The sequence below is a fragment of the Lotus japonicus genome, chromosome 5 (genome assembly GCF_012489685.1).
Source record: "Lotus japonicus ecotype B-129 chromosome 5, LjGifu_v1.2".
Lineage (NCBI taxonomy): Eukaryota > Viridiplantae > Streptophyta > Magnoliopsida > Fabales > Fabaceae > Lotus > Lotus japonicus.
Genome location: NC_080045.1, coordinates 50,738,043 through 50,756,366, shown reverse-complemented (window position 1 = coordinate 50,756,366; position 18,324 = coordinate 50,738,043). Strand labels below are relative to the sequence as shown.

The window sequence follows — 18,324 nt, the reverse complement described above, 5'->3', positions numbered from 1 at the left end:
ATATGTTGTATGTTCAGACAGAAATGCTAAGGCCTAAGAGACTAAGTTAGACCAAACTGTGACCTAGTCCAAACCTTAGGATAGTGTGTGTGAATGTCTCACACTTATTGTAATAAATCATATCCATGAATATGAAATTGTCCTTATTACTATCTTAAGTATTACATAACTATAATTTATTTAGGCGTTTTAGTCTATATCCATGAATTAGTTATTATCTATGTGCCTCGATCGGTCTTCAGTCTTCACTAATCACCTAGGTCGATCATACTAGGAAGAAACCTTGTTCAAAAGGTACCAAAACTGATAAGGAAACCTATCAGACAAACTCTTGGATCTCCCTGAAATATATGTTTTCTACTTTTATTTATAAATCACGTTGAACAATGAAAATCCATAGTTTAAGATAAATGACATCCTCAATATAGCCGTTTGTGGGTGACTGGATGTCAAAGCTTTCCTTCCTTAGTTGTTTTCCCTTCAATTTTAGTTGTTTCCAAGCCTTTAACAATCCAGATTTTCAATAGTGGATAAACAAAGTTCTTGAAGTGTTTTGGCAACTTATGTTGACAAATATATTTCTTTTCTCAAGCAATCAAGAAAATTATTACGTTGGTTTCTCATATGATTTATAACGTTAATTGATAAATTTTTTTAAATAGTAACATAGATAGCATATAATTAAAAAAAATTACACTTTTGAAACTTCAAGACTTTAAGTTTTTTGGGGATTTTTTTTTAGAAATATAACTACATTCATAGGGAGGTTTAAATTTTAAAAAGAAAATTCGTGAAAATTTGATTTAAAAATACTAATTTAAAGAAAGAGTCTCCCAATAGAAAAGTTTTTACATTTTTAACTATGATAGTATTAGTTTGGAAAAATTGTATTGAACTTCCCTGAGGTTTATCATTATTGCAATGATCTTCCCTCTATTATTTAACAAGACACTAACTCATTTAATTTTATTAGAAACATTGCACTAACCTCCCTTAAGGTTTATTATAATTGCAATGATTTTCCCTAAGATTTATCATTATAACACTAAGTACCTCTTTATTATTCAAAATGATTTATAAAAGAGGGGAAGTAAACGCATTTTGCAAACTAGAATAGAGGTAAATGCAATAATGTTAAACCTCAGGAGAGGGGAGATGATTGTAATTTCCCCTATTAATTTCAAAAAAAACTATGACGATATTTAAAAAATTAATTGAAATATGTAAATATATTATTTTTGAGCATGCAAAAGCTAATCTATTCTCAACTTCACCTTGTCATTTTTCAATTCAATTCATGTAGCTTTAAACCAAAAAAAGAAAAAAGAAAAAATTGGTCTGCCTTATCATATCAGTGAATCACCCCCGAAAACAGTTGCTTCAGTCACTGGACAGTGGGTGGACACTCTCACCGGCGAGCTCACCCATTACACACTCTCTACATGCATTCATGTCAACCGTTATCTTCCCTTACAGTTACAGTTACAGTTACAGTTACAGTCTCACACGTGTCCCATTCAAACTCAACCGCTCATCTCCTCGAACAATAACCGTTCGCGCCGCGGCAGTTTCAGCTCCGGCGGAGAAGCGAACCAGGAAGAAGAAGCAGCCGAAGGATGACGACACTGCGCTCGAGAACGGCCTCCGCTTCAGCTTCATGGAGGAGCTCATGAACCGCGCCAGGAACCGTGACTCCGCCGCCGTCTCCGAACTCATCTACGACATGATTGCCGCCGGCCTCAACCCTGGCCCTAGGTCGTTTCATGGCTTGGTTGTGTCGTACGCTCTCAACGGCGACGAACAAGCTGCGGTAACTACTTCTCGCCGACACCAATTTCCGTTTTGCAAACTCAATTGAACTGATTGTTGTTTGATGTTGTTATGCAGATGGATTCGCTGAGGAGGGAGCTCGGTGCGGGGCTTCGACCGGTTCACGAGACGTTTGTGGCGTTGGTGAGGTTGTTTGGCTCTAAAGGGAGTGCTACTAGAGGGCTGGAAATACTTGCAGCCATGGAGAAGCTAAATTATGATATTAGACAAGCTTGGCTTATTCTAATTGGTATGCTTTATCTATCTCATGATTCGTAACGCTGAATTATTAGTTTCTTTAGTGCGTTTCCAAGAGATTATTTGAATTTATCTTATAGCAGTAGTAGCAATGTTGGGATAAACTTACAAAAATAGCTTATCACATACCTATAAGCTCATTTCTGCTCATTTTCTTTAGTTTCTTACCAAATAAGTACCCGTTTGGAAGCACTTATTTGAGCTTACCTTATGGCATAAGTGCTTATGTAAGTGTCTAGAAGAGCTTATGTAAATAGTTTATAGCTTGTTTATAAGCTATTTTGAGTTTATTTTCATAAGCTATTCATATTAGCTTATGAATAGGAGTTTATGCTTACAGCTTACCTATAACCTATCTTGAGCTAATTTTAATAAGTTTCTTTAATTAGCTTGCTTATTGCCATAAGCACTTAAATAAGTTGTTTACCCAAACGCACTCTAAGTATTTATCGTCATAAGCACTCAATTAAGCTGTTTAACGAAACAGATCATTATGATGTGTTTGTTTGTTGGTTGTCCTTGGCATATCATGTAGAGGAACTTGTTCGGAACAAGTATTTGGAGGATGCCAACAAAGTATTCATGAAAGGTTCTAAGGGGGGCCTTAGGGCCACTAATGAGATTTATGATCTTCTAATTGAGGAAGACTGCAAAGTTGGTGACCATTCTAATGCCTTAGATATTTCCTATGAGATGGAGGCAGCTGGCCGGATGGCAACCACGTTCCATTTCAATTGCCTCCTTTCTGTGCAGGTCACCTTCCTCAAACTAATTTTTGCACATAAAATGTTATTTTTTTTCTTTGCAATTTTTGGGCTCAATTTCATACCGCCTTTTAAAATTTGTTCAACATTGATGTGAGGGTTGTTGTTGTTGTTGTTTATCCCCCCATTTTTAGCTAATATGTTTTCATTTATAATTACAAAATTGTCACTTTGTTTTCATTTGCAAAGGAAATGGTGAAATCAGGTTCATGGTGGCTTGTTAACAATTTTAGTGTTAAATTTTATATCACCTTAAAAGAGGGGCTGAAAACATCTAGGAATGATGCATATGTCGTTCTGTAATTTTTTTCTCCTACACCAAACTGATTCTCAGTGTAAATTAAGTGAGTGATGTCTTGTGGCCACTATCCATGCATCATTATATAGATAAATTCATACTGAACACCTACCAAATCCTTGTTTCTTGGTTTGTGGTTCTCTTTGTGACTCTATAAAATTTGCTTAGGTAGGATTTAGAATATTGTGTGATGTTGCTTCACTTTTAAGTGTGCCTATCCAGCAAATAATTTTGAGTTTTCTAACTTTTCAAATTTCAATAAGCTGTGTAAAAGCAAATTCTGAGCTTGTTTTGCCTTGGGTGGGCTGTTTGCATTATTACTATTTTAATAATACTTTCTTTAAATTAAATAGGCTACCTGCGGAATACCTGAAGTAGCTTTTGCAACATTTGAGAATATGGAATATGGAGAAGGTTTGCCCTCCACATCAATTTTCTCTTATCATTTCTTCTTTAGCCAATGCTTATATTTGTTTACTCATAGATATTTCATCTTCCATTTTAAGGTAAGCTTGGTTTCTATTTCTCTTACTCTTACTTGTGCCACACTCATTTTTTCATCTCTTATGGTATTTTCTTTTTTTCATTCCTTTGTTTCTCTGTGTATGTTGTTTTGGGGTGAGGATGCTCTTCTCTGAATTGTTAAAAGCTCATCTTTCATCATGAAAATGTAAGGTGAATTATCTTTAATTCCTTATGGGCAGATTTTATGAAGCCTGATACAGAGACATATAATTGGGTTATTCAAGCATATACTAGAGCTGAATCTTATGACAGGTTAGTCTGTTGCGTGTCCCTGGCATGTGTACAACAGTCATAAAGCAATATTAATATTATTGCATGATAATCTTAGTTTTTAAAAGTTTAAAATTGTTCGTCAATTTGTGGCCTAACAAAATATGGGAATGCTAAAGCTTGCAATTTCCAGCTGTTTTATACGTTTCTTGTTACATGAAATAGCGTTCGACCTATTCTCCCTTTTATATGTTTCGATTTCTCCAGTCCAAATTTTGAGTTTTGGTTTGGATTCTTGTCACCTATCATATTTAAATAGTTTTGAGTTATAAATTGAATATATTTCCTGGATTGAGCTATATTTTTTTTATTACTTGAACCAATCAAACTTGTTTCTATGGCTTACAGAGTACAAGATGTTGCTGAGTTGCTTGGCATGATGGTTGAAGATTATAAGCGCATACAGCCCAATGTGAAGACCCATGCGTGAGGACATTATTTATTTTTTTCTTCTACAAACTTAACCATTATAACATAATTTAGTCTTTTTTAGCAGTTATAATGAGCTGAACTATGCAGCAATAACTGTCTAAAACAACAGATTGCAATTTGCAAAGAAGCTTTAGTTTGTGAGTCACTATATGTGAACAGAAGAAATGTTATTGAAGAGAGAATATATAACCTGGGGAATAAAGGGATTCCTCCTAAACCCAAAAGTGAAAAGAGAACAGCAATGAGGCTAAAAAATACTACAAAGCTGTCTGCATATCAGTTATCAAATTTCCCTTAAAAAATGAATGGAGCGCCCTAGAGAAGTCATTAGCATGAACCTTTAACCCAATAATTGTATGGGCATTCTTCTCCAATTAAAATACACTTGAGTTGACTGTTGGGTAACTACAAAGATTGCACACTACTAGCCTGGCACTAAATTACAGGATCCTTAGCCTTGTCCTAGAAAAATCAAGATTTTAAATTCAGAAATTGACAAGCCCCTTGGAGTGCTGGTTGAATGTATATATTTTAGAGATACTTCCTAGTGCCTACTACACGGAGTTTACTCTGTACTTATGACTATGTAATCTATACTATCCTTGTGCTTTTATGCTATCTTCAATTTGAAGTTTTCCCTCTGTTTTCTGAAGCATCCCAGGATTATGTGATAAATTTATTAATGACTTGTAATTTTGGGGGACCAGATAGGCATTCCCATAGCTGGTTTATTTAAATCATAAATGATTTCAAATTGGTGGATTTTGTAATATATGACAATGACATATCCTTTTGATCTTATTAGCCCATTATTGTCTCTGTAGGCTGTTAGTGGAGTGTTTTACCAAGTACTGTGTAGTACGAGAAGCTATTAGGCATTTCCGTGCACTTATAAACTTTGAAGGGGGTATAAAAGCTCTACATAATGGAGGGAACTATGGAGATCCTCTTTCTTTGTACCTTCGGGCGTTATGTCGGGAAGGTATGCTTGTACTGGTTATGTATTTTTATTTTTTCTCATTCTTGGAGGTGTTGTCTTCATTACTAAAAGAATTTAAAATTTATTTGATATTCTGTATGAAATGTCAGGAGTTCTTCAGCATGCATTCTATAATAGTAATAAATTTTCAGCAGAAAGAATTTTTAAGGCAGTAGTTGATGGGTAGAAGATCCAGTATACGATGATTGCTTCATTGGTTCAGCCGTCATTGAACCATGATTGAAACAGTAATACTTAAATATCTACTTTTAATATTATATAATAAATAATAAACAAAACATAAAATTGTAAAAAGTAAGATTTAAAATTTTAAACTAATATAAATAGACCTTATTATATGATTTATAAGATAAAAAATTAGTAATAGTGGGCTAAATATTAAGAATGTGTATGTAAATCTTACGGAGTGTCTTTATTAGTATCAAAAAGTGTTTTGGGTTGAACATAAAATCTTAAAAAGTCAAAGACCTTTTCTGACACTGTTTTTAAACAGTTTCCATCAATTAGACCAGCTCTCTACTAAACTTTAGGTTGTCCGGTTTTCTGGGTTGTCTAGATTGATGAGCTGATCAATTCACTGGTTTTCCGGTTGAACTGGCTGTCTGGTTTGATTTTTAAATCTTTTGATGAAAGCAATTGTCCATGGATTTCAATATATAGTGTCCTAAATATTATATTGAAATTTATGATCAAAATTGTCCTGAAATGCGTTGCCTCAACGTGGTAATCTTTTTTAAATTTAGGAAGGATTGTCGAATTGCTTGAAGCTTTAGAAGCTATGGCCAAAGATAACCATCCAATCCCCCCACGGGCAATGATCTTGAGCAGAAAATACCGGACATTGGTGAGCTCATGGATTGAACCTTTACAAGAGGAGGCTGAACTTGGTTATGAGATTGATTATATTGCTAGGTATTGTTTCTATTTCAGCAATAGTTGTTATTTTGTACTTTTTTGGTTGTAATTACGATTATCATCATCGTCATCAGGTAGATTTCCTCCAAGTCACACATAAAAAGACATTTTTACTATTCACCTGGCATAAAGGCTAGTGTCCCATTGCAGCTATAACTGTTACAGATGCCATCTTAGCAACATGTGAAAAAGTATAATCGTAATCAAAACCATAAGTTTATGTATTCTCTTGCTTCTAGCTCGGCTTTTGATGGGTCCATGATAGAGCACGATAGATTAACTGAATAATGATATTATTGATCACAGAAATCACACACAGCACCACATCATACTTGTCCTGGAGATCAAAGTCTCCTAAAAAGAGTATTTGTTGTCTACAATAAAGAATAAAAGTAATTGCACATGGCCCAATATGTCCACCAGAGGTGACTATAATATTCTGAAATCCCTATAGTACCCAATATTGGCAAAATAAGCAAACTAAAATCAAAGAGATGGGCTTAAGAAACTCATAAATTTTAGAAAACTTTCTAGCTCTTTCTTTTGGATTCCTTTCTTTCTATTTGATGCAGGCATGTGCTAGCCTAGCAGTGATCTCGAACGTATTAGTTAATGGGCTTAATTATCTAATACATATTATTACATTGTTTTAGGCTTTTTGATGTGTTGCAATCTATTTATTGAAACAGATACGTTGAAGAGGGTGGCCTTACCGGTGAGCGCAAGCGGTGGGTGCCGCGAAGTGGTAAAACACCTCTAGATCCTGATTGCGATGGATTTATATATTCAAACCCAATGGAAACCTCCTTCAAACAAAGATGCGTTGAAGAGCTGAAGTTGCACCATAAAAAGGTTTTGAAAAACTTGCAATTTGAAGGACTTGCAGCTTTAGGGGATGGCGTATCCGAATCTGATTATATTAGAGTGCTGGAGAGGCTAAAGAAACTAATAAAAGGGCCTGAACAGAATGTTTTAAAGCCTAAGGCTGCTAGTAAAATGGTTGTGTCTGAATTGAAGGAAGAACTAGAAGCTCAAGGTTTACCGATTGATGGGACAAGAAATGTTCTTTACCAGCGTGTACAGAAAGCAAGGAGGATAAACCAATCTCGTGGTCGGCCCCTTTGGGTTCCTCCTGTGGAAGAAGAGGAAGAAGAGGTCAGTTCTTCATCTGTTTTATTTAATACCTGTTTCTTTTCTCCTCCATATTGATTTTTAATGCATAAGGCCTAAACTTAAATGTGGTTCATGTTCTAGGTAGATGAAGAGCTAGATGCATTAATTTCACGTGTAAAGCTGGAGGAAGGAAATACAGAGTTCTGGAAACGTCGCTTCCTAGGGGAAGGCTTAACTAGTGATCATGGAAAGCCAATGGATGCTGGTACATCAGAGTCCCCTGAAGTTCAAGATGATGTTGATGATATAGAGGATGCTGCGAAAGAGGTTGAAGATGATGAAGCAGATGATGATGGTGAGGAAGCAGAACAGGCTGAAGAGGAAGTAGAACCAGTAGAGAACCAAGATGTAGACAGGGTAAAGGACAAGGAAGTTGAAGCTAAAAAGCCCCTTCAAATGATTGGAGTCCAGTTGTTGAAAGATTCTAACCAGCCCACTGCCACATCTAAAAAGTATAAAAGAAGATCTCGAGTGCAGGCTGAGGTATGATTATCCCTAGGTGTCTACTTTTCATTTCATTTTCTTTGGGGGGGGGGGCGGGGGAGAGTGAGGTTTTGCTATCTGTTGAGACACTTGGGGAAATTCTTTTGGTACAAAAGATCCTAAAATCTTGGGATGTAACACGTAGCAGGAGAAACTTATATAGGAGGCTGAGAGTTTGGGTGAGAGATCATTTATGAGAGGCTTAGCCTTTTGTAGACCTTGAGACTGCATTTACTGTTAATGTTAGTTTTTTTAATTCATTATTTTAGTGTTGCATTTTGAACATTTTGGTATTGCTTTTGTAGAATCTAATGTTGCTTCCTTGCAGAATGATGATGATGATGATTGGTTTCCTTTGGACATATTTGAGGCATTTGAGGAAATGAGGAAGCGGAAAGTGTTTGATGTATCAGACATGTATACCTTAGCAGATGCTTGGGGATGGACATGGGAGAGAGAACTGAAGAACAAACCTCCCCGTAGATGGTCACAGGAGCGGGAAGTTGAGTTGGCAATTAAAGTTATGCAGAAGGCAAGTAACTAAGCATTGACTTATTTATTTTTCTTTTTTTTTCTACAAGCTTGCTTCTTGCTGAATTAGTTTGAAATGGTAATATGCCTTGGTTTCCTGAAGGCATAGATCGGAATTGCTGCCTCTTCATGTGCTTTAATTTTTTGTTGAATTTTTATGTATTTTTGTTGAGCAACAATCTTTCTTATATTTTGATGCCCCCTTCCTTTGGGGAGTGACCTTTATACCAATAAAGGTTTCCACAGGTTTCCACAAGTTCCTATACTTTGAGAGTTTGAGTGAATTTGGTTAATCTGTAAGTTATTTTTAGTTTCAATGTATGTTTCCGATTTCTGTGTTTATTAATTCACTTAATGGTGAAAGATCATAAAACTAGGGGAATTTCTAAAGCAATAGATTGTGAGAAAGATTCATCAAAGTACCACTAACATTTATGTTTTGGATACTGGCATACTTAGGACATTCCTCGACATTTGGTACTTCTTAAATAAATGAAAACAAAAATTATGAATTGTAGGTTTCTTTTCTTTTTTCTTTTGAACACAAATTCTCTTTTTACTTCATACTTTAGACTGAAAGAACCCAAAATAATTGATATGATTCAACCTCAAACCCCGTTGTAAATGTAGCCAATAAGAGCCGAGTCCGCAAATCACTCTATTAGAATCATAGAAGGTAATAGTTAACAATATGTTTTTATTAGTGATATAGTTGTTGTAATCATGGAAGCAATGCCAAATACACCTTCAGAAAGATAAGAAGTGATTTGAGCTGTAACAGTATGTATTTCTAAAGAACTCAAACATTGTAACTGTATGAGAATATGGTACGATGATAATGTTGTGGTTGTCATTGTTTAAGAGAAAATCCAAAAGCATTTGACATGGCTATAATAGAGTTTTTATTTATTCTTATTAACAACCAATTTGGAGGTGTATTTCTATGTGGCGCCAAATATATATATAATATTTATGTTTGGCATTGAAGAAATAAAAGACTACACTACGGTGTTCCTATCTGCTTTTAGATTCCTGTTCAAACATAGTGTAATATTTCATTCAATTTTGGAATCCGGCTTATATATCACAATGCAACTTGGAAAGACTCATCATGCTTGGAAACTTCCACTAGTTTTGTCAAAGTTAAAAGCTCCCTCTGATTTTTGTAGCTAACATATTCATTAAATTGTTAACTAGCAATGGTATTTTGGTATTTTGGATATAGTTAACCTAAAGAATCTTCAATAATATGCTCTTCATTGCTGATGAGATTCCGGGCTGTATTATGCAGGTCATAGAATTAGGAGGGGCACCAACTATAGGAGATTGTGCCGTGATCTTGCGTGCAGCTATAAGAGCACCTCTACCTTCAGCTTTCTTGACGATTTTACAGACAACTCATGGTCTTGGTTATAAGTTCGGGAGGTAACTCTATTAATTCCATTCTTTATATGACAAGACTAATAATTCTAAACTGCGTTACCCAACCCAGCCCACAACAATCTTAACATCTTACATGCTGCTATGACACATTATTCACCACTAAAACAAGAAAAAAGAAAGCTTAACCAACTACGTTTTCCGATGGAAGAATTATCATCCGCTGTATGGCACCTGAAACTGAGTGTTAATATCCAACTCCCAGTAATAAAGGTATTTGTAAAACTCAAGGTGAAAATTAAGTATTATTTTTGTCCCCATTCATTTTCCTCGCATATATGAAAGTGATCATAGGGGCCGTTTGGATAGCAGCTTATAGTACTTCAAGATAACAAGTTTTAACTCATGGTGAATGCTCCAATAAGTGTTTTTTTGTAAAATGAGAACGGGCTCATAGTACTTCAAGATAATAATTTTTCAAATTCGTTCGAATTTACTATTCTGCTTTAATTAGTTCACGTTGACTATTTTACATTTCAAGAAGCTCTCTTTTCGAAATTGTGCTTTTAAATTTTAAGGGGGGACAGGATAATTAATAACTGTGGTTCCTGCATAATGGGCGTTGGTTACACTTGAAATGCACTTACTTTATTTGTATATATTGAGTTAGGGCTTGCTCAATTTTACCTTGGAACAAATAAGGAAATAATTGTGTGTTACTGCTGAGGTAAAAAGTGAGATTCTGGAATTAATTCTGTGGATTTTAGTTCATCAAATTCCTATTGGTGAAGAAATAACGAGTTAACCGGCTTTCATTAAAGAGTATATGATGTTTTATTCAATGATTGTTAACTGCAAAATATGGTTTTCTGGCACCCCATTTCTGTTGCTTTTCAGCGCACAGTTTCCCTTATTTCGCCTTTGTTGCAGACCACTCTATGATGAGGTCATCTCTCTCTGCGTTGATATTGGGGAACTAGATGCAGCTGTTGCCGTAGTTGCAGAGTTGGAGACCACCGGGATCTCGGTTTCAGACCAGATTTTGGATAGGGTAATTTCTGCTAAGCAGAAAATTGACGACCCTTCCAGTGGTGACATTATAGATGTGGAATTGTAATATTATAGTTCATATTGTGCTGTTTTGCACGGGAACAGCTAGTGGCTGTGCTTTAATATGTTGTTGTGGCACTCTTGTGCAAATTTTGAGATGAGCCTTATGTACAGTTTCAAGCCTTGAAAATTTACTAACTTCTTAGAATTGTTTGCTGCTTCCACCAAAATCTATCATGGTTTTGAATCAAGGTATGCGATCGCGGTTGCGACATCATGGTTTGAGGTTTCTATGACTCATGATTTGAACAAGAATCAAACTCGGTCTTCATTCCCCCTATCTAACCATAGTAAGGGGTATTATTCAAGTATGTTTACACAACTTTATGTACTATTTCACTTCAATATTGATTTGAGCATTGTCTTTGCAGATGCCCTTTCATCCAATACAATTATAGAGCTTCTGTCCTATGTTTTGCTATAAGACTGACTTAAAGCATCTTCACAGGTAACGTTTAATAGATAACTTGAAATAGGACAGAACAAAAAAGGTATGATTATTATATTATCTTTGGAAATGATCTCTTAACTCTGAGCATCTGCACTTCTTTTTTTTCCCTTATGGGCATCTGTACTGTACTTGGAACCACCTTTATCCGGTTAAACTGTTCATCACCGACCACCTATTTTGACAATTCCCTTTAATTGTAGTCCAACAGGTTTTAATACATTACAAGCATTTTTTCCATCTCATTTCTACACATTTTCTTTAAGTATTGTTATTTGTTTATAATTTAAACTTAACAAAAACGTAGGACTAGGGGAAAAAATATGCTGAAGGTAGAAAGTTTGTGAAAATAATTCAGAAACTGTAGACAATGATATTTGAAGAGGTGTTTTTCAAAACGAGGAAAATTTTGATATTCAAATATTTTGAGCCAGTAAACATGTACCCACTATCTTAAGTTGAAGAATCATATAGTATGTACACTCACTGATCAATTAAACAACGAAGATGTGGTGCCAGTTAAATGTCCACTTAAATTCACGTCAATTGGTGTACAACTATAAGGATATTATGGAGTCTTATCTTACAAATGTTGAAAAATAAAAAGTTAAGATGGCTTCCCCCCATATTGCAAATAAATCGTTACCGTCAAGTCAACCTAGATTTTTTTTTTTACTTCTTTACTATTATATTTGGATTGGTGCAGGGGATATGAATGCGTCATAATAAAATGAAATGAAATAAAAATATCATTTCATTATTCGAGTATTTTACAACGGAATGGAATAAAAATATCACATATTTGTTTGAATAATATATGGAACATTTCGCCCCAATGAGTTATAACTTTTTTATTTAGTGGAGTCCACATAAATGTCGAAAGATAAAGTATGTTTCATTATCAAAAAAAAAAAATGTTCCGTTCCATTCCATCAATCATTTTTAACTGATCTAGACAAGGAGAACAATCTGATTCATTCCATTCCACTCAATCCCATTCCACCAATAGAAACATATTGTATTTGACATTCAGAAATTGCTAAGACTGCTACTCAACTGTGTAGGAAAATAGTGCCACATCCATTCATTTTGTTTGCTATCACAGAGTCGAAGTTATGCTTGTCTAGCAAATCAAGATGGTCTCTTGACTCTTCCACTATCTGATGAACATGTCATTAATAGAAAGTGGGATATGTAAACCCTTCATTTGGCCTCCAATCACCAATATGCTCTCCATTATTTTACCATTATCATTTTGGAAAGTTAGCAACTATGAGCCAGAGGATTCCTCTCTATGTACCTTCCCATTATTATGGCAAGTGTCATTCTTGCCATGAATCTTTTAGTCCTTCAGTTCCCCTCCATGTACCTTCCCTTTATTATGGGGAATATCATTCATCTCATGAATCTTTTAGTGCTTCAGTTCCCTTTTCTTCCAAGAGGAAAAATAATAGTTAAACACAGCACCTCAAGTAGAACCTTGTGCATAACTTGCATGTGCAAGTTGTCCTTGTTGATATGATGATGCAGATGGAGAAAAATGCACCTGAATTGATAGTGATACTTATATTACTTTTTCAACAACCCTGTCTGTGTGTCCCTTCTGAAGGGCTCAACGCAGAAGGTAAATACCTTCTGGACATAAAAGAGAGATTGTTTGACAAGAACAACACTCTTTTCAACTGGAACTCAAGTGATTACACACCTTGTGGTTGGAACGGTGTCCTCTGCAGCACTGGAATCAATCCAGTCGTGATATCTCTTAACTTACATGCAATGAACCTTTCTGGCTCTTTATCTCCCAGCATCGGTGGTTTGGTTCACTTGCACCACCTTGATCTATCTCAAAACACTTTGTTTGGGGTTATACCAATTGAAATTGGTAACTGTTCAAGTTTGGAGGTTCTTAGTCTTGACAATAATCAATTTGGAGGCCAAATTCCTGTTGAAATAGGTAACCTTTCAAATTTAACAGAATTGTATCTTTTCAACAACCAACTTTCTGGGCCTATTCCAGAGGAGATTGGCAAACTTTCCTCACTCTCAATACTTATTGTATACACCAATTATCTCAATGGATCTTTGCCAAGTTCTATTGGGAAGCTTAAAAAATTGAGACGCTTCCGCGGGGGGGAGAACATGATATCAGGAAGCCTACCTCAAGAGATAGGTGGGTGTGAGAGCTTGGAGTATCTTGGTTTGACTCTGAATCAGATAAGTGGTGAGATACCAAAGTCACTTGGACAGCTCCAGAACATTCAATATTTGGTCCTCAGGGAAAATAATCTTCATGGGGCCATACCCAAAGAGCTTGGAAACTGTTCCAGTTTGGAGGTTCTAGCTCTTTATCAGAACAATCTTGTCGAAGAAATTCCCAAGGAGCTGGGAAACCTTGCCTTGCTTAAGAGGTTGTACCTTTATAGGAATGAGTTGACAGGAAATATTCCAAGGGAGATTGGGAATCTGTCTCATGCATTGGAGATTGATTTTTCAGAGAACCTGCTCACAGGAAAGATACCTGTTGAGTTGGTTAAAATAACAGGTCTGCACTTGCTTCATCTTTTTCAGAACAAGCTAAGTGGTGTTATCCCACATGAGCTCACCAACTTGAAAAACCTGAGTGAGCTTGATCTCTCTATTAACTATCTGAAAGGTGCTATTCCTCCTGGATTTCAGAATCTGACCAACTTGACCTCTTTGCAACTATTCAACAATTCATTGAGTGGTACCATTCCTAAAGCACTTGGAGCAAATAGTCCCCTCTGGGTGCTTGATTTGTCATTCAACTACTTGGTGGGAAGAATTCCAATCCATCTTTGCCAACATGTTAACTTGGTTCTGTTGAATTTAGGATCGAACAAGTTCACTGGGAACATCCCTTACGAAATCACAAGCTGCAAGTCCTTGGTGCAGCTGCGTCTCTTCAATAACAGCCTCAGAGGAAGGTTTCCTTCTAATTTGTGCAAACTTGGAAACCTTTCTGCAGTGGAGCTGGATCAGAATGACTTCACCGGTTCCATTCCTCCGCAAATTGGAAACTGCAAAAATTTGCAAAGACTTCACCTTTCTAACAACCACTTTTTGTCTGAATTGCCAAAAGAAATTGGTAACCTCTCACAGTTGGTCACTTTCAATGTCTCATCAAATTATCTTGTTGGTAGACTGCCTAAGGAGCTCTTTTACTGCAGGAAGCTCCAAAGGCTTGATCTTAGCCATAACAATTTCTCAGGTGCTTTTCCAGGTGAGATAGGAATTCTTTCACAGTTAGAGCTTCTCAGGCTCTCACATAACAATTTTTCCGGGAATATTCCTGTGCCCATAGGAAAACTCTTGAGATTAACTGAGTTACAAATGAGTGACAACTTGTTTTCTGGTTGCATTCCACATCAATTAGGTGCACTCTCATCCTTACAAATTGCATTGAATCTCAGTTATAATAATCTCTCAGGTGAAATACCCTCTAAGCTTGGAAATCTCATCATGCTAGAATCCCTCCAACTCAACAATAACCATTTGAGTGGTAAAATCCCAGACTCCTTTGAGGAACTATCAAGTTTACTTGCCTGCAACTTCTCAAACAATGATCTCAGTGGCCCTTTACCTTCCTTACCCCTCTTTCAAAACTCCAAATTCAGCTCCTTTTCTGGAAACAAAGGACTCTGTGGAGGACATCTTGGCCCTTGCACAAATTCAGCCTCGCCCTCTTCTTCAAGTAAACTAGGGAAAATTCTGGCTATAGCTGCAGCTGTTGTTAGCGGAGTTTCTTTGGTTTTAATTGCATTCATTATACATCTCATGAGAAAACCCTTGGTGCCGCGGCAAGATACGGATAGATCATGCTCTCTACCTGTTGCAGACATGTACTTCTTCCCAAAGGAGGGGCTAACTTTCCAAGACACGGTTGAAGCTACTGAAAACTTTCATTCCAAATATGTGATTGGAAAAGGAGGTAGTGGAACTGTGTACAGAGCAGACATATCAACTGATCATACTATTGCTATTAAGAAGCTGACATCAAGCAGCAACAGCATCAACAAGGGTTGCTTCCGTGCCGAAATCTTAACTTTGGGGAAAGTGAGGCATCGGAATATTGTGAAATTATATGGTTTCTGCAACTACCGTGGCTCAAGTATGATTCTTTATGAGTACATGGAGAAGGGTAGTTTGAGGGAGTTACTTGATGGAGCAATTTGTAGTCTTGATTGGGGTGTTCGGTTTAGGATTGCTCTTGGAACTGCACATGGACTCTCTTATTTGCACCATGATTGCAAACCAAGGATTATTCACCGTGATATAAAGCCAAGTAACATACTTATTGACCATGAATTTGAAGCTCATGTTGGGGACTTTGGCTTGGCAAAGCTGATTGATATGTCATGGTCTAAATCAATGTCTGCAGTTGTAGGTTCTTACGGCTACATTGCCCCAGGTGAGAAATCATCCAAAGATTATTTTTTCCTTAACAATGATTGTTTGTTTAATGCATGTTTCGAAATCCTTTTATAATAGATTCTAAAGCTATAATCAATAATGTGGAGAAGTTTCTATGATTAGCTCTTGGGCGTTAGAATTAATTCGGAAGAAAAAGAAACTGATCTTTGTTTGGATTAGTGTTGTCACAATTAATTTTGAATAAAATTGATTTTTGGGAAAATTGATTATAGTAAACGTGAGTTGAAAATGAAGTGATCTATGTTTAGATACATTTATGAAAAAAAGTGGTTTTGTAGGATAATGTTGTGAAATTAAGTTGTAAAATATGATAATTGATTATGTTCAACCGATAAGGTACTCTCTAGCTTCTAGCATAATTGTTTGTGACTGAAATTAATTTTACCTAATGACTCTCAACCATCTAAAATTGATTTTATTGTCCCCGAATGATAGCTCAAGTGGTAAGAGTTAGGGGACATATGAGTTGAGTGTGGGAGGTCAGGGATCAATCTATCGAGGGTGCAATTTATTTTTCCGATGTACCAAAAAAAATTGATTTTATTAAATCAGAATTAATTCTGAGGTTCCCAACAAAGAACCAAACACACACATGCTATATGTTTGTTTTCATTGCTGTTCCGATATGACCTACACTTTGCAAAAGGCGCCCTTTGCAAAATCAATACATTTAAAAAGAAAACTTCAACCGTTCAACTTGCATTTATGGAAATATAGGAACAGAATGTATAAACTGGGTGTGGGAATAAATGCTCTCTTGGTGATTTTACCAATCTTGATAACATTTTTCAATAACTTCATACTTTGTTACATAATGATGACTATGACAATCTTAACTTATACAGAGTATGCATACACAATGAAAGTCACAGAAAAATGTGATGTCTACAGCTATGGTGTTGTCCTTTTGGAATTACTCACCGGGAAGAAGCCAATACAATCGATAGATCAAGGTGGTGATCTCGTGACATGGGTGAGAAATCATATCCACAATCATTCCTTGTCAATTGACATCCTTGATGCTCGATTGGACCTGCTAGATGAAATGGATGTTGCTCAAACCTTTGATGTTTTGAAAATTGCTCTGTTCTGCACCAACTCGTGCCCTTCTAAACGCCCAAGCATGCGTGAGGTTGTGTCAATGCTTACAAGTTCTTGTAAAAGAACAGAGCAAGTCTCCTCCTCTCCATGTTCAGAATTAAGTTAGAAAAGAATGACTATTTGTTTGTGTACATGTATGATGAACTTTGGACTGATATGGGCGGACCGAATCACTTTACTTTGGGCTTATCATTATCGTGTAACAAATGGGCCGGGCAACCCATGGTCCAGCCGGGCCAAAACCCAAGCTATAAATAAAAGAGGACCGCCCAAGCGGTGGGGATCCTATCATTTCACGCATTTTACTCACTTTGTTTACTCTCGCTTGCTCTCGATATTGGTTAGCCTTAGTCTGCTGTTTCATACCGGAACATTGGCGCCCACCGTGGGGCCTTGGATACTTTCCTAGGCTTCGTTTCTCATCGCGATGGTGACTCGATCCGGGGCGAACGGAGAGAGGAATCATGGTCAACAAAATGATGTTCCTCCCGATGTTCTTCAGCGGATCATGGACGATCTCAATGAACTTCGTCAACATAATCAGCAGTTGCAAAATCAACTTACTGATCTTAATCAGACTCAGGGTTTACGAGAGGGCGATCGAAGAATGGCTGAGACGGTGGTGGACTTTCAACCTTTCACAGAGGAAATAGCGAACACTGCCGTCCCAGACAATTTGAAGACGTTGAAGCTTGATTCTTACTATGGTGATTCAGATCCAAAGGACCATTTAGTGTATTTCAACACGAAAATGGTCATTGTAGGCGCATCAGATGCGTTGAAGTGCAAAATGTTACCGTCAACTTTTAAGAAATCGGCGATGATTTGGTTTACAACTCTACCGTCAAGGTCAATCGTCAATTTCACAGAATTATCTACAAAATTCTTGTCTCAGTTTTCTACCAGTCGTGCACAAAAAGTGACTCCGGCGACATTATTCAACATTCGGCAGGGAGTAAATGAGACTTTGCAATCTTATATGGGGCGTTTCAATCAACTATCTGTTCATTTGGAGGATAAGATGCCAGAAATTTGCATTGCAGCCTTTGAATTGGGTTTGAGGCCGGGCGGTCTAAACAGTAATTTAAGCAGGAAACCGGTGGAAACAATGGTGCACCTACGCGAAAGGGTTCAAGGATACATTAGGGAGGAGCAAAGTGATCAGATCAAGAATAACCGCCCGAATGCGGTGGTAACTGGGCAGAAACAGCAGTTCGAGGCGAGAAAAGGAGCGGTTACAGATCAATATTCAAAGGGATGGACCGAACGTGGCAACGCAGGGTATAATAATCGTAACCGTTATGACGGCCGATTTGATTACCGTTCTAATTTCAAAAATCGTGCTCAACCGTATGGAGTGCGTGGGCCAGGACAT

At 36.7% G+C, this 18,324-nt stretch overlaps 1 protein-coding gene across 1 annotated transcript; it reads left to right on the top strand.

The window, feature by feature from the left end:
• Positions 1–1,284: 1,284 nt before the first annotated feature.
• Positions 1,285–17,264, top strand: LOC130716964 (probable leucine-rich repeat receptor-like protein kinase At5g63930). Its single transcript, XM_057567034.1, is given in 17 exon segments — positions 1,285–1,810; positions 1,888–2,059; positions 2,603–2,820; positions 3,483–3,543; positions 3,834–3,906; positions 4,273–4,350; positions 5,181–5,338; positions 6,100–6,268; positions 6,961–7,426; positions 7,526–7,927; positions 8,256–8,459; positions 9,750–9,883; positions 10,769–10,951; positions 12,812–12,846; positions 12,849–12,913; positions 12,915–15,825; positions 16,694–17,264. Coding segments are annotated over 17 exon segments (6,051 nt in total). The 5' UTR covers positions 1,285–1,450; the 3' UTR covers positions 17,056–17,264.
• The last annotated feature ends 1,060 nt before the right edge of the window (positions 17,265–18,324 follow it).